The 16,634-nt window shown below is 41.7% G+C and overlaps 1 protein-coding gene across 1 annotated transcript; it reads right to left on the bottom strand.

The window, feature by feature from the left end:
- Nucleotides 1–1,051: 1,051 nt before the first annotated feature.
- tmem185 (transmembrane protein 185) lies at nucleotides 1,052–15,432 on the bottom strand. The gene is made up of 7 exons (XM_084042473.1): nucleotides 15,234–15,432; nucleotides 11,960–12,136; nucleotides 11,355–11,562; nucleotides 9,752–9,835; nucleotides 6,747–6,923; nucleotides 4,701–4,824; nucleotides 1,052–3,583 (listed from the first exon to the last, which is right to left on the bottom strand). The coding sequence occupies exons 1-7, from the start codon at nucleotides 15,269–15,271 to the stop codon at nucleotides 3,333–3,335; spliced, it is 1,059 nt and encodes a 352-aa protein (XP_083898599.1). The 5' UTR covers nucleotides 15,272–15,432; the 3' UTR covers nucleotides 1,052–3,332.
- Between the last annotated feature and the right edge of the window lie 1,202 nt (nucleotides 15,433–16,634).

Consider the following 16,634-nt stretch of genomic DNA (forward strand, 5'->3'; position numbering starts at 1 on the left):
GGACGCCTTTTTAGGAGACCGGAAGCAGGTGGCGATAGCCACGCGAGAGGCGAGACTATGCAGATACGAGAAGTAAAAGCGGAGATGGTGTGTCTTGCCAATGTCAGTGGGGAGTGTCTTGCTTTTTTTCAAAGAAAAGTACCAAGTAGGCCAGTTGAAGACCCCTAACCTAGTGTAAAAAATATTTTAAATCTGAAATACAGACAGATGTAGTGTCTGCTGATGGACACTAGATGGCGTCCAAACAGCAGTTTACTTTTTTCAGCCAGTCGTAGCAACAACAACATGAAACCAAAATACTAGTATTTCCTGGAAGTCGCCTGGTCTCAGATGGTTCCATATAGTCTAGCAATTAAGATTCCTGGTTTTCACCCTGGTTCGACTCCCGGTATGGGAGCTCAATATACCATCATGATTTACGTGCGTGGGGATCTCATTTTAAACAAGCTTTAGTGCCTTCCAGTTTAATAGACCTTGTATTGTGAATATGTACTGTTGGACTGTTGTTCTCATGTCTTACTAAATAAAGTACATCAATCAATCAATCAATCAATCAATCAATCATAGGATCCATTAAAAAGTTAAAAGTAGCAATAAAAGAGCCATATTTAATAATATTTTGCTGGGGACCCCCCGGACCCCACTTTGAGAACCAATGCTCAACGCTTTTTGAAAGTCCTGAAGAAAAAAAAAACAAGACTCTCCCCACCAAAATCGGCAAGACACACCATCTCCGGTTTACTTCCCGTATCTGCATAGTCTTGCGTGTCGCGTGGCTATCTGCGTGAAGTAGGCGGACGCCTTTTTAGGAGACCGGAAGCAGGTCAATATAGTGGTGGCCGCCATCTTTAAATTGTCCATAGCACTAATATTTTGCGCTGGACACAGCTGATTGGATTAAACACCATGTATGCCGTTGGATTCATCACCATGTATGTCATTGGATTCAACACCTTAAATGAGTCAGACAGGACAGCATGCCGTCCCTCCACGTTGACTCATGTGTTTAATATTTAAATGTTGACAAAGTAGAGACAGAACAATTCAGATACTTCCAATATGATTTATTGCATCTGTGTCCTTTGATAACACACCCCTGGGTCTAACATGGACAGGAATCTGGGCATAGCGTGGCTAACTCTAATAGAATGGATGTGGCAGAAGAGTTAACCCATTGCTTCACCCCCCTGTACCTTATTATACAGCAAAACATAATGTCTACTCAGAAGTATATGACGGAATAAAAAGGATGCAATTATGTTTACATACACCACATCTCTGTACAACTCTTCGCATTGTCAAGCATCAAATGAAAAAATATAAACTCACAGGCGGTGCATACTCATATCTAAATAGAAAATATGCACACAACAAAAAATGCCTTTCCTACGGAAAGACTTTCAGCACTTATACAATTGTGTAGAGACAGGTAGGTGTTATTACCTAGCATTTGACTTTGAATAATATAATGAATTTGAATGGCCTGAAGATTTCTTTCTCTTCCCCACAGCACCGTAACGCTACGTAACCTTAGGAAGTCGTCTAAACCAGTAACAGCAGTCAATACTGTGAGTCAGTTAGCGGTTATTATTTGTCACAACAGTAAGCTATTGAGAGAGGATTTTTCCCAAGTTGGTGCTTTAAAATACTTTTTACAGTATTACGTGTGCACACTTCCACTGTACTGTGCTAAGCATCGCCCCCCCCCCCATTCATAACCCTCTCCCCTTACCCATAACTACCACCTCATTCATAACCATGTCCCTTACCCATACGATGTGGTCCTCTGTAAATTAATGGGTGGGACACAAACACTAGCACTGCCAGGGTTTTTGGGTTAGATTGACAATGTGACCACTCATGCTAATATAACAAAACAAAAATCAATGTATGGACTATGGACACCAGCCATTGTTTGGAAATGTGCTTTTCCCCCAAAACGTGTTTGCTTCCTGGCCTGAGACCAATTTACTGGAAAACAGGTCCCTGAGATAATGTCATAAAAATGGAAATTTAGGTGTTGGCTTTAACAAAAACTAAAAGGATGTCGATCAAACTGCTGCATTAATGACAGAAAAAGGAAATGTACTTAAAACAATATCCAAGAACTTGAATGTTGATGGTTACTTGAAGAAACCAGACACAATGTGTTATCAGTTAAGTGTTGGTTTTGGGATGAGACCTTAGCCCCATGGAAACTACAGAAGTCTCATTTGCTTTCCATTGCACATGGGTAAATTAGTATTTGTGAACAGAGATTTCAGCATATGGATGTGGTTTGTCACCAAGGTCAAATCAAGTCAAGTTTAGACAATCAAAGGAAAGTATTTAAAAGTCAATGTTACATTTGTTGCGAGTGATTACAACTTCACTGACACTGGATGATTGCTAATTGTTCAGATGCAATAAACCAAACACCTTTTACCTGTAACAGAAAACCTCTAACATATGTCAGTCTGCACTGGTCCCTATCTGGCCCAATTATTTACAATTATAAACACAGCCTGTCCTCTCCTGGGAAAGGCAAAGAAAGTGCCATTAGAGTGTCAAATACCCCTTGTTTTCTCCCATCTAAATGGTCAACGTTGAGAGTAGTAACAACAGGTGTAAACTGATCAAAAAAACAAAAAACAACAAGAACATCCAATTCGATGGTCCCCATCAGAAACCATGCTGAGTATCAAGAGAGGTCCCCCAGAACCCAACGCAGAGATCCTCTGTCTCCGTCTCTCCAAGGTCCACTTTGTCAGCAAGGTTTTGCGTAGATCCAGCTTTGTCATTTAGACTCCAAAACATCACAGAAGTCAGACATGATGCCATTCAAATGCAGTTTTTGCAAGGCTACTGATTAAATCGATAACAGTCCGTTAAGCCACTGTAAAGGGCTCTGCCGTTTTGCTCCGATAAACCCCCCCCCCCCCCAGTCACGCACTTCATGAATTTGAACTTTCCTGGAGAGCCCAAGAAGTCAACTACAAAACAGCCAAGAGAAACAAAACCCTTGCTTAACCACTTAAACCCTATATACTTAATTGAGCAGGGTTCCTTCGAGGGCCTATCCTTGGCCCCACTTCTTCTTCCCCCCCCACCCCCCCGCTACAGCGAACCTCTTCACTGAAAATAGCCGATAATGCAAGCTCACACAGCGCCATGCATTGCGAGCTTGTAGATCGGCTATTTTCGCCTAACGTTGTCTTATTATGACATGCCCCGGGAATAGGCACAAACAAGGGTTCAAGTGGTTAAATCCCCCCTGGTGTGTTGGCTCTTAATCATGAGCCCAAAGTCGGTACAGCGTTCCCCCTAAATGTCAGCCGTGTCACACGGCAGCTTTAGTCGGGCATGTCGATGCACAGTTTTGGGGGCGGGACAAAGTACTTCCCGGGGCTCTGTGTGATCACCACGCCCGTCTTCTTGTGGAACATGGGGGCGACCTTCGGCGGCGGCTCGGGCACCGGCAGGTCCTCGGCCGCCTCGGGGTCGTCGCTGCGCTGCAGGTCGTAGGACACGTTGCCGTACTCGCGCAGGAAGGGGAGGAGCTCCAGCAGGAAGTGGCAGAAGTCCTTGCGGATGCCGAACCACCCTGGAGGAGAGGGAAAGGGGAGAATTTTCTTAGGAAGATTTCTATTGCAGAGCTGTAGCTCTGTTAGTAGTAAAAAGCTGTGGGGAAATGAATTCATAGTACAGTATATGAAGCATGTCTCTTTATCAATAGATTTACCCTCCTGTGAGGGTACACTTAGATGACGAATATATTTAGCGGTGCCAACCGCTCTACGTTTGACTCTGTCTGCGTGTCCGTCCGTTTGTTTGAGCACGGGCCGTTTGTGTGAGCACGGGATGAGCACGGCAAAGAAGCAAACAGCTATAACTTCAGTTTGCAGCATGCCACCAAGTCCAAATTTGGTATGTGGACTTAGACCACCAATAGGGACGAGCATGAATTGATGACGTTATCAAAGAGGGGTCCAGGGACCCCCAGCGCCCGTATGAGCACAGGATTTTAAACAGCTATAACTCCAGTTTGCAGCATGCCACCAAGTCCACATTTGGTATGTGGACTTAGACCACCAATAGGGACCAGCATGAATTGCTGAAGCCCCGCCCCCTCTGTCTTCCCATTGGCTGGCCTTCAAACAGCCATAACTCAAGTTCGCAGCATGCTATGGAGTACAAATTTTGTACATGGACTAAAGCCAGCAATAGGGACTAACTGTCATTACTTAAGCCCCGCCCCCTCTGTCTGCCCATTGGCTGGGCTTTAAACAGCCATCATTCCAGTTTGCAGCATGCTACCAAGTACAAATTTGGTAAGTGGACTCAGACCACCAATAGGGATGAACTGAAATGAGTTAAGGCCCGCCCCAAAGGCACCGCTTCCTTCACACAGGGTGTGATTTTTTTTCTGACGCTTAGTCTCCGCGGTGGGCAATTTTGTCTGCAAGAGTGTGCCAACAGCAACATAACAAGAACAATACTGGATGTAATCGGAAAGAAAAGTAAAATATTGAAGTGGGGGTAGATACCTAAACTAGATACCTGAGTAAAGTTCACTTGCAGCCAACATTATAGGTAATAGATTGTTCTTTTCTTTAATGGAACCCGAGGCTCCGCCCGGCCCAACTAATTAGCATCGATTTTGCCAAAATTGTCGGGTCGGGTTCGGGCAGAATTTGAGAACCCTAAGGACAAATACTCACAGTGGTTCCCTCCTTTCTGTCCGAAGGTGGTCGCCATCAGTGTGAGCAGGGACAGCCAGAGAGGAACGAACACACACACATAGCTCAGACTGTTGTGGCCGTCCAACTTGTGCACCAGCAGGATCTGCAGGAGATATGAAGAGTTTTAGCCTCTGATTTCTACACCCGTACCGTGGTGCCACGTGGCAAATATAGGCAATGTCCCTAAATATATATCTAATATAGATATATAATATAAATCTCACGATTTTTCAAAAATAGCAGATCTACAAGCTCATAGTGCGGCACTCAGCTTGTATACCTGCTATTTTTGAACAGCCAAATAAATCTAAAAATGACAAACAGATGTGTTCCCGGTCTTAATGGGTTAATCATTGCCCTCAACTCATCCATTTTGATTGATTGGACTTTTACAAGCCATATGCTCAGGACTGCCTTCATTCGTCTGTCCATTGTCTGTTCCCTTATCTCTGATCTCTTTCCCTGGTGGCTCTGAAGAGATGCCATTGTTGTTGCTGCCGCCTCCCTCTCTGACCGCATAGTTATTTCTGCTGACCACTAATATGGGAATAGTAGATGCAGAGGCCCTGTGTGTCTGACATAATATAATATATATCCAAATCATTTCTATTATCCCATTAACACATCCACCGCCAAGGGCTAATCTCATAATGTACTCACCAGTGCCAAGGTTTTATTGTTGTTTTTTGTTTTTTTCACGTCGCCATAGGCCCCGTTAAAATCCGTTAGAATGCGCGATGGACTGTTTGTAAACAACGTGCACATCTCCCTTTGTCTATTAGTCCAGACCACGTGTCAAACGGAGCCGCCATGTTTGAGTTCTGACCGTTTATGTTAACATGGGAAATGCGAGGAGAAATGGAGGCCGACGGGAAACAAAAAACGGGATCGCACTTCCGGTCGACTTCCGGTGGTGTTACACTGAAAATGGTCCCCCTAGAAAATTGAAAAAAAAAAAAAAAAAAAATCGAAAAAAAGGAAAAAGCACCCGGACCGTAGCACTACGGTCTCGGTGCTTAACAGTTGGATTTAACGGACCGTAGGACTACGTTCTTGGCGGTTGATGTGTTAAGACCTGAGGCCGCTTCTAAACATTTTCTAAATCCTAACAGTTTTTTGGAAAAAAATATTAAAAAATAATTTTCACGATTTTTCAAAAATAGCAGATATACAAGCTCGTAGCGCGGCACTCGAGCTTGTATATCTGCTATTGAATAGCCAAAGACATCTAAAGTGACACAGATGCGTTCCAGGTATCAATGGGTTATATAATCATTTCTGCTTGGAGAAGTTCTTAGCAGCAAATTTTTATTTGGGACTGTTAACTTCAATTGTAATCGATCAGGAGCCTATTTACACAAATTAAACATAACATAAAATGTTTAAATAGTATTACATTAATAAAGCCTCAAGTAGAAAAATCTCAACAGTTGTGAAGTAAACGTTTTTTTTGCCCCACTGGTTTTAATGGTCACGATGCAACATGTTGTGAGCTTGTAGAACTAGCCTATTTTGACCTAATTTTTTTTTAGCCTATTAGGACATGGCCTAATAGGCATTTCAGCATGGGTTCTCAAAGTGGGGTCCGGGGACCCCTAGGGTTCCTTCAGGGGGTACCAGGGGGTCCCCAGCAAAATGTGTTAATATAGCATCACAATACTTTTAACCACTTTAACCTTACATACTTTGGCTATTGAAAAATAGCAGATATACAAGCTCATAGCACGGCACCGAGTGCCACGCTACGAGCTTGTAGATCTGCTATTTTTGAAAAATCGTGAAGATTTGTGCAAATATTTGAATATATATATCTTTAAAGCGAACATTTGTAACTCAAATCTTTGCTTCTGGGGGGTCCCTGGAACAAAATATTTTGAGATGGGGTTCCGCGGCCAAATTCATATAATTTTGGGGGTCCTTGAGAACCACTGCATTAGAGGACATGGCCAAAATAGAGATGTCAGGTTGAAACTGGCAAAAATGTTTTAACTGGTTTCACCACTACAGGGATGAGTCAGGACCTACTTCAAAGGTGAGCAGAGGAACAACGATGGTCATCCAGCTGATGGCCATGGTGATGTGGGTGCGGCGCTGCTCGGCGATGATGTCAATGGAGCGGAGGAAGAGGACGGACCAGATGATGTAATAGAGGACAACCAGGCACAGGAAAGACATCAGTATCCACAGCGGGACGCACACCACCTGTGGAGAGACGCACGCACACACACACACATGATATTACAAAAAAGTGCAACGTATATAGTCGCTGTCGGGCAGAAACCTTATTTGTTCAAAAGTGTTACTTTCCAGGAAATGACAAAAATAACCATGTGTTCCAATGGATTCAATGTAGTTATTATTTAGTCACAACTTAATCTCTCAAAACGGATTCAGAGCTCCGCAGCAATCTGTCGGTAGGCCTGCCACAATTATCACATAATTGTCTAGTCGCAATTATTTGAGATAATCGCAATTATTCTTCATAATCGTTTCCATGCTGAAAGATTTTCATATAATTCAAAACATTTTCAAAAAGTAGTGGAAATAGCAGATCTACAAGCTCACAATGCATCGCGATGTGATGCGTTGTGAGCTTGTAGATCATTGGTTCAATATTTATAAAAACCTATAGACCGACTTAACCACTTTCAATATTGTTTTAAATAGCGACAATAGCTGCAAGCTTGTAGATTGGCTATTTTTGCTACTCTCTTGTACGGCAAACATTTATAAAAAAAAACAGAAAATGTTTCAAAAAATATGCAGATACAAGGTTTCCGTCCGACGGCAAGACGTGTGAAAAACATTGAGCGGAGGTACTTCTGAGGCCTACTGGCATTGTGCACAGAAATCTGGAGCCGATTGGTCCAGCGGTTTGTGGGATTAGCTCCAGAAGCACAGAGCCGCGCCATAAACAATGTTATGGACAATTTGTATAGGCTGGCAGAAACAGCAGTTTCTCTTATAGCTCAAGTTGTTACCCAAGGCAACGGTCATCATCGGTCACGGACAAAACAGTCTGTTCACACCAGTTGAAAATTCAGGACAGTTTTTTTTTTGCTGGTGTATGGGTTCCATGCCCAGGTAAATCTATTCACACATGTGCAACTCATGGAAATGCACTGTATGTAAAGCGTCACACACAATGGCCCTCATTTATCAACGCGGTGCAGCCCGAATAATGAGCGTACGGCGAGATCACCGCACCTTTCGGCATTTATCAATATATCCTGACGTGGGCTTTATCCTACTTTACGCTGAGATCTCACGTCTGGTCGAGACCAGTTGTTGACGTTGGCTGCGCCCGTTTATTCCATTCTAGACCTGCGGAGCAGCATTGTCTGACGGTCTGACAGGCATCTGGACACATATATCCACTCCAAAATGTATATCTACACTAAAAAATAATCCCTGTGAAAATATAACATTTTATAAAGTAATTTAAACAAACTGCTTTAACAGTCATTCGGTTGCATTGGCTATTTTAAAAAAGCAGATCTGCAAGCTCACAACGCGACGCGTTGTGAGCTTGTAGATCTGCTATTTTCAAAATATACAGCGCTTCATGCGAGCGCATTTTCGGGACTCCCGACGATCATTTCATGGACTACAAACTTACAGTAGCTAGTCCTATGTTATGGCGTTATGTCATAGAGAGTTATGAAGACTACAGCTGGATTAAGGATATAAACCCGACGCTCCAATCTCTTATTAACGTGGCGGCACGGAATCACTGCAGCCTGGCCGAGTCTGACTGCTTTATTTTAGTGTAACTTGAACGTGCACTGCTCGGTATGGGGTAAATAAATTAGTATACAAACGTATTCCATTCATGGCGATGTGATTGTTATCATAATATGTCATTCATATAGGCTACAAGCCTAAGTGACAAAGATACCGCTGCGGATTACATGAAAAACACAGGCGGGCGCGTGTGTGTGAGCAGCAAGATTCGTGAGTTGCTGTGATAGGAGAAGGATATCGAACGGAACACAACCACCCTAAAGACTAATCATTGTGTATATTCCTGCACTATACCTGCACCCAGTGATCTTGGTACATAGAAAGAAATTGACCTATTGAAGATTCTGACTTTCAAATGTACATTTTTTGTTTTGATTGTATTGCTGTATTGTTGTATTGTGCTTTTTGCTTTGGCAATGTAAACGTATGTTTTCTCATGCCAATGAAGCCCTTTGAAATAAAATTAAAAAAAAATTGAGTGTGTGAGAGAGAGAGAGAGGGCGTGTGCGTGTGTAGCGAGGCGATCGGGGGAAGCTATTTCTTATTGGCTTTTCATGTCTTTGGTTGTATTCTGGTTCGTCTTCATGTCGTAAAATCGGGGCGTTTTGAGAATATTTAAGGGCGTGTTATTTAAATGACGCTCGTTTTCAGACGTGAGATTTATCAAAGCCCCGACCTGATGTACGCTCGGATCAGCTGTTTAGGATCCTTTGATAAATGTGACTTCGACGTTGGTGCACGGCCGAATATATGGAAAAATATACGCCGGTTTATACGCTGCGTTGATAAATGAGGGCCACTGTGTACATTGGTATTTTCAGTGTAAGACCTGGAACTGTGTCAATTTTAGATTTGAGCTAAAAAGCATTATTTTACACTTTGGGCTATTCAAAAATAGCAGATATACAAGCTCATAGCGCGGCAAATCTTTGCTTCTGGGGGTCCCTGGAATAAAATATTTTGATGGGGGTCCGCGGCCAAATACATATAATTTTGGGGGTCCTTGACATGAAAAAGATTGAGCACCACTGATATAGAAACATACGTTTTTCAGAATACTGTTGAGATTTAGGAGACATGTAGAATCGGCTTCAGGTCTCAATGGGTTAACACCGATGTTCAATGGATTATAGACCAGGCTTTAGTCTACTCAATATACTGTACATACTGTACAAGAGGCAGGACACCAAATCTACATCTATAGTGTGTGTGTGTGTGTGTGTGTGTGTGTGTGTGTGTGTGTGTGTGTGTGTGTGTGTGTGTGTGTGTGTCTCTCTCTCTCTCACCAGCCAGGGCCAGTGGATGATCCTGTCCAGCCTGAGAGCGATGAAGATGAACTGGAGAATATTCACAGAACACAGTACCTCCAGCTGAGAGAGAGAGAGAGAGAGAGAGAGAGAGAGAGAGAGAGAGAGAGAGAGGAAAAAAGCACAGAGAGAGAGAGAATAATTGTACCGGACAGTTAACCACTGAAATCTTCAATGCTTATAGTTGACCACTGGTGTCAGGTCTGTACATGGTCCGGTCTTTTTTCCCCATGTACACTAAATCTCTGATGGACAATCTACAAGATCGGCTGGGTGCTAGGGTTCACATGGCTAACCACTTAAGCCATATGTACTACTTCTCACAACAAACAGCTCAAATAGAAGATCTTCAAGCTCACAACACATCATGATGTAATGAGCTGTGAGCTTGTAGATCTGCTATTTTTGCCCCTATTTTTGATCGTTCTGAGCATATCTGACGGCTGCTTTTTGCAGGACCAGTGAACCACATTGGATAAGTGTTTCATTAGGCCTTTATGTGTATATCCTGGGTTTAAGTTATATTGTGTATTTCTTTTACCGAAATGTGATCAAATCAAATCATGCTTTTGAACAGCTGAAGAATAAAACAGGGTGGCTAGTTACTGCTAGAGCATGTTTACAGCATTGGTTCTTAAAGTGGGGTCCTTGGGGGGGTTCTAGGGGGTCCCCAGCAAAATAACCACTTTATCCATTCATATGTTGGCTATTCAAAAATAGCAGCTATACAAGCTCACAGCCCGTTGCGAGCTTGTACATCTGCTATTTTTGAAGATTTTTGATTAATCTTGAAAATGTTTAACTCTCTCAGTGCCAAGCCCCAAGTTTTTACTTAATGTTGTTTTATAGACCGTCACGGTCTGATCTTGAATCCGAAGGGAGCAGTAAAACTGTAGCACAAACGGATACGGAAATAATGGATTTAACGTCATTCCGTTCCCGTCGACTCCATGTTTGTTTTTGTTTTTTTGATTGAAAATTTTATTAGGCAAAAAATGTAAAACAACACATTTACATTTGAAATACTTTGTCTAACAGGTCCGTTCATAAAAGTCCTTGCGGACTTGTTTCCAATGAGGGCCTTGGTATTCAATTCATAGACATATATATTGTAGGGTTTTTTTCTTTCGCCTGTATCTCTGTTCTTTTTTTTGGTCCATTTTTCCGAGGAGACGCGTGTTTCCAACGGTAGCGAAGGGGACACTAGCTCCGGATGCAATGTTTTGCTTCCGGAGCAATAGTCAGAGACTCCTGCTCCGGAAACACACAGTGAATCGATCGATAAATATGGATCTAAACTTTTATGACAACTTTAAAACTACTAAAAACACGAAAATCGCTTGGCACTGGGTGAGTACATTATGAAAATACTCTGGCAGTCAAAGAGTTAATAATTTTAACATTTTTGAAAAAATCTTCTTTTCTGGGGGTCCCTGGCACAAAACATTTTCAGATGGGGGTCCGCGACCAAATATATATCAATTTGGGGGTCCTTGGCACGAAAGAGTTTGAGAAATACTGGTTTACAGAATCAACTGAAAGGAGGATTTTGTCATTTTTCCCCCTGTTCTGTGTCCTTTACCTCCAGTGAGCGGTCGTGTCTGAACCCCCAGACGCAGGCGGCCACGGAGACGGGCGACACGAAGAACAGCGGCATGAAGACCAGCAGCCAGAAGTAGTTTCCCCTCGCCACGCGGTCACACACCAGCACCTCGAACATCAGCAACAGCACGTGGAGACCCACCGCGATCAGCATGGCCTTGAACTCCACACACGTCTCTCCCTCGGCCCTGAAAGGTAAGAGACACATACACGGTCGGTTCAATCTATAAAACCGGTATTATCGGTAATAATCAGTGGTGGAAGAATTCTCAGATATACTACAATATACAAATACTCTGTTACAAGTAATAGGCCTGTGTTCAAAATGTTACTTGAGTAAAAGTAAAAAAGCATTGGCATCAAAATATACGTAAGAGAACCAAAAGTAAAAGCACTAAAATGTTTAAAAATAGTAGATCTACAAGCTCAAAAAACATCACACTGCAACGTTTTGTGAGCTTGTAGATCAGCTATTTTCAAATAGCCTATGTATAAAATAGGGCTAAAGTGGTTAATGTATGTTTTATAGTGGAAATAGTGGAACCCTGTCCAATTCAACACCAGCCTGTGGACTGTGACATTTACCTGTACTGGGGGTTGTGTGCCCAGACCCCCGTGCCCACTGAAGCTCCTATGATGACCAGTAGCTTCCAGAGCCAGATGGGAGTGAACACCGCCCAGTAACTCCACTGGATGACTCCATCCAAACGCAGGGACAGCAGCACGGAGAACAGCAACAGGCATGAGTAGATCAGGAACTTGCTGTGGTGCGTGGGATATGGGGGGGATTGGTGGGGGGGCACAGAGAGAGAGGGGGAGGGAGGTTGAATTTTAACCCATTCAATCCAGGTCACTTTAGAGTGTGAAAATGTGTGCAAATCTTTGAACATATAAATACATTTTTAACTCAAATCTTCGACTTCTGGGGGTCCCTGGAACAACATATTTTGAGATGGGGGTCCGTGGACAAATACGTATCATTTTGAACCACCGATATGATAGCAACATACGTTTTTTTCCAAAAGAAATGTAGGCTTTAGAAGACATTAGAATCCCCAGAAGCAAATATGAGTTCAAATGTTCGCTTTAAAAAAATACACATTCAAAGATTTGCACAAATGTTCACGCTTTCTTCCCCAAAACAATTGCAGATCTACAAGCTCGTAGCGGCACTCTTTTTAATAGCCCAAAGTATAAAATAATGGTTATAACTAAAAACCTAAAATGACACAGTAAGCGTTCCCGATTGACCTGGGGCCGATTCTACAAATGCCTTTAAAATCAGTAGTTCTCACAATTTCAAGATTTTTTTTCAAAAAAGTTCAAAAATAGCAGATGTACAAGCTTGCAGCATGGCACGAAGCGACGTGCTGTGAGCTTGTATATCTGCTATTTTCTGAATAGCCAACGCAAACATCTAAAATGACACAGATTCTTTCCTTGTTTGTTAACGGACTAAGTGCACAAAACACAGCAATAATCCCCTAAACCGTTTTCAGCACAGCAAACTAAAAAAAAACATTAAGCTGTGTGGTGTTGGGTGCGATGGGGATATCCCATCATGCAACAGCATGGTTTGTCTCAACACAGGCAAGAGTACGTCAATGGAGAGCTAGTGACAAAGTGATGAAAAGAAAACGGAGCATTCATTAGGTTACATATGAATGCCCTACATATGCATTAATGTAGCTTCTATGGGGCGGCAGTGGCTCAGGGGTAGAGTGGCCGGGTAGTGTGAACTGGAAAACCGCAAGGTTCCCAGTTCGATCCCGGGCTGGGGCGCTCCCCTAGAGTTAGTGTCGAAGTGTCTGCTAATTTCTCCCGATGAGCAGGTTGGTGCCTTGCATGGTTTCCTCCGCCACCGGTGTATGAATGTGTGTGTGAATGGGTTAATGGCACAATCAATGTAAAGCGCTTCGGATAGAAGCGCTATATAAATGCACCATTTACCATTTTTTATTTTCTTCTAAAGTGCCAGTGAGATGAGTTTAGTGCTGATCAACCCATTGTTTGTGATGTCATGTGGAGGGACAGCAGCTTGTGCATATAAGGCCCAGTCAGTGATACAATACAAACAAACAAATGGCTATTAAAATTGATTTTTTTCTGAGGACGACCCTTTCTTCCTTTAAGCCATTAAGACCTGAGGCCGATTCTACAAATGTCTTCTAAATCCCAACAGTATTCTGAAAAAAACTTATGTTTCTATATCAGTGGTGCTCAAACTTTTTCATGTCAAGGACCCCCAAAATTATATTTATTTGGCCGCCGAACCCCATCTCAAAATATGTTCCCCCCCAGAAGCAAAGATTTTAGTTAAAAATGTTCGCTTTAAAACAATATATATTCAAAAACGCGCACACATTTTAATAATTTTTCAAAAATAGCAGATCTACAAGCTCATAGCACGGCACTCGGTGTCACGCTATGAGCTTGTAGATCTGCTTTTTGAATAGCCAAAGTGTAAAATAATGCTTTTTCAGCTCAAATCAAAAAGTGACACAGATGCGTTCGAGGTCTTAATGGGTTAAATTAGGGCTGGGCGATATGGACGAAATCAAATTGATCATTATGTCTGACCAAACACCTTAATATTGTGACAATAGCTTACATTTTTTTGGGGTAAAAACTAGCAGATCTGATGTATCAGGGCTAGATTTCTATACTACTGCATTTGCCAAAGCCTTTGTTTGGTTTACAATGTTTGTTAAATATTGGTGTAAAACAGCAGCTCTATGAATTGAGGTACAAAGGACCCCAATGGACACAAGCCATAGGCTTTCTTGGCTTTTTATCTTCTTAGCAGACCTTGTATTGAACTGTACTTTCCTGTGCTTTTTTTTGGGCAATCTGATAAATCAAACCTATATATGCATTTATGATGAGGTCAGATTGTACTGCTTACTGCTTATTTTTAAACTGTTTACATCAGTGGTTCTCAACCAGTGGTCCTTGAGGGGGTTCCAGGTGGTCCCCAGCTAAATGATGGAGAGTTGGTAACCAAATGGACCCTTATAGAACTCTTGAGAGTGTAAATTATTGCTCTCGAGAGTTAAATTATTGTTAAACATCTGCATTACTTAATTAAATACTTTGTTATTTTGAACAACATTTGCCTGCTATCTCTCCTGTGGTATCAACAACAAGTGTTGGGTCTGAGAGTCTAAATCTCATATGCCGAATAAATAATGGACCTTGATATGAAAAGGGTTGAAAACCACTGGTTTATATGATGTCCTGCATAGTAGTGAATATCTGTCTGTCATTTAATGTCACTGTATGGGGGGTTTTAATCCTTTTTAGTTGACCTTATTTTAACTGCACTTTCATGTGCTTTTTTCTGCAAACTTCTAAATAAAGTATTCAATCAATCATATTTATTATATTTTCCACCTACAAATTAAAACTTTCAGAATGCACGTGAATATAACTCTGATTGATTCACATTATTCAAAGCAATCCAGGCCTGTAAAACATACTCAATAGTTGACACACCACATTGGCAAAAAACAGAAAAAGCACTGACACACATGTAAAGGCTATAGTTTCTTTCTACAGTTCAAGGCTAGCGTATAGGTAACAACAGCTAAAGTGTTAGCACAATAAAGCTACACATCTAAACGACACCTTTTATTATCAACAACCTCACAAATCAATTTAAGACACGACCAATTAACAGGTGTGTAATTAAGTTATAATGATACAAAAACGGGTCCAAAACAGTGTGTTGTTGGGCTCAAATCAACTTTAGCAGGCGAAGCTAACGTGCTAAACTAAGCTAATCTAATACTAAACTAAGCTAAGCTAAGCTAAGCTAAGCTAAGCTAAAGCTAAGCTAATGGGATGTGTTGTAGTTTACCTGGGGTTGAAGTCCTGGAACAGTCCTCTTAGATTCATGGTGGAAACAGCTCAGTGTGTCTTTAGTTGGACCTTTTAGTTGCGTTTACATTCTACACGTGTGTGTTATTGTTGTTAGCTCCATGTTTCAGCTGTTTATTTGGTGAGGTTTCTCCACTCAGAGACAGAGAAGGTCGCCCCAGCACAGCAGTCTGTCTGTGTGTCAGTGTTGCCAAGTTTTGAGAGAGAAGTAAGCAAGCAAGTCGTCTATGAAAACAAGCCCAAAAGAAGCCACTATGCAGGGGTCTTCAACTAGGGGTCCAGGGCCCCTAGGGGGTCCTCAAAGTTACTACAGGGGGACCGCAAAATATTTGTGTGATGATTTAATTTTTTACCTTAACCACTTGAACCCTAGTACCTATCCCTTTTCCGAGGAGAAGTTTAGCCAAAAATAGCAGATCTACAAGCTCACAACGCCTCTATTTTTGGCAAAGAGGTATAGGTGTAGAGGGGGAAAAAGAGCAGACCAAGTAAACCAAAAAAGTGTAATCTGAAACACAATTTGTATACAACATAGAGGGGGTCCCTGCTTCATCTCTCTCTAAGCAAGGGGGTCCTTGGCCTGAAAACGTTGAAGACCTCATCTGCACTAATTAAGGCTATTTTCAAAATAAGAAAATAATAATTATGGAGAAAAAAATAGGTCATTTTGGAACAATTTTTAAACATTAAACTACACAAATCTTGTTGTAAGGGGGTCCCCTGGCATAACATTTTCAGATGGGTGTCCGCGGACAAATACATTAATTTGGGGGTCCTTGACATGAAAATGTGTGAGAACCACGGGTTTAAATAATATTAGGAAACAAGCCCAATTAAGCAACTAAAACTTTAGAAACAAGACAAGCCCAACAAACCACAACCCGCAACTACCCATATGTACAAGCAACTTTACAGAAAAATAAGCCCAAAGTCCCTTATAATAAGCAGACATGGCAACACTGCACAGCAGTCTGTGTTTGTTTTGTTTCTGTGCGTTAGCTAGTAGAAGCTAACGAAACCACGCCCCGCAGTCTGACGTCATTGCGAGAGGCTGTCGCAGATTAATACTGTACTTGAGATTGAAGCCAGGCTGCAGGCAGTAGGCCTACATTAAAACTATGACTCAAAAAATAAGAAAGCTGCAAGAACTGTGTTTTTGTGTTTACTCTTTAATGTTTTCTGTTAGTAAATCCCCCTGGCTCTGATGTTATATAGATGTATTGATAACTTCTTTGTTTGTATCTGTGTTTGTTTTGTATTGTATTGTATTTCATGAGATTATAAATAAAGATTTGTAAAAAATAAAATAATAATAATAATAATTATATATTAATAATAGAATAATAGAATTTATATCCCCCTTCTCTTAATTTTGGCAAAA

Source organism: Gymnoscopelus microlampas, assembly GCF_963454915.1.
Source record: "Gymnoscopelus microlampas genome assembly, chromosome: 19".
Lineage (NCBI taxonomy): Eukaryota > Metazoa > Chordata > Actinopteri > Myctophiformes > Myctophidae > Gymnoscopelus > Gymnoscopelus microlampas.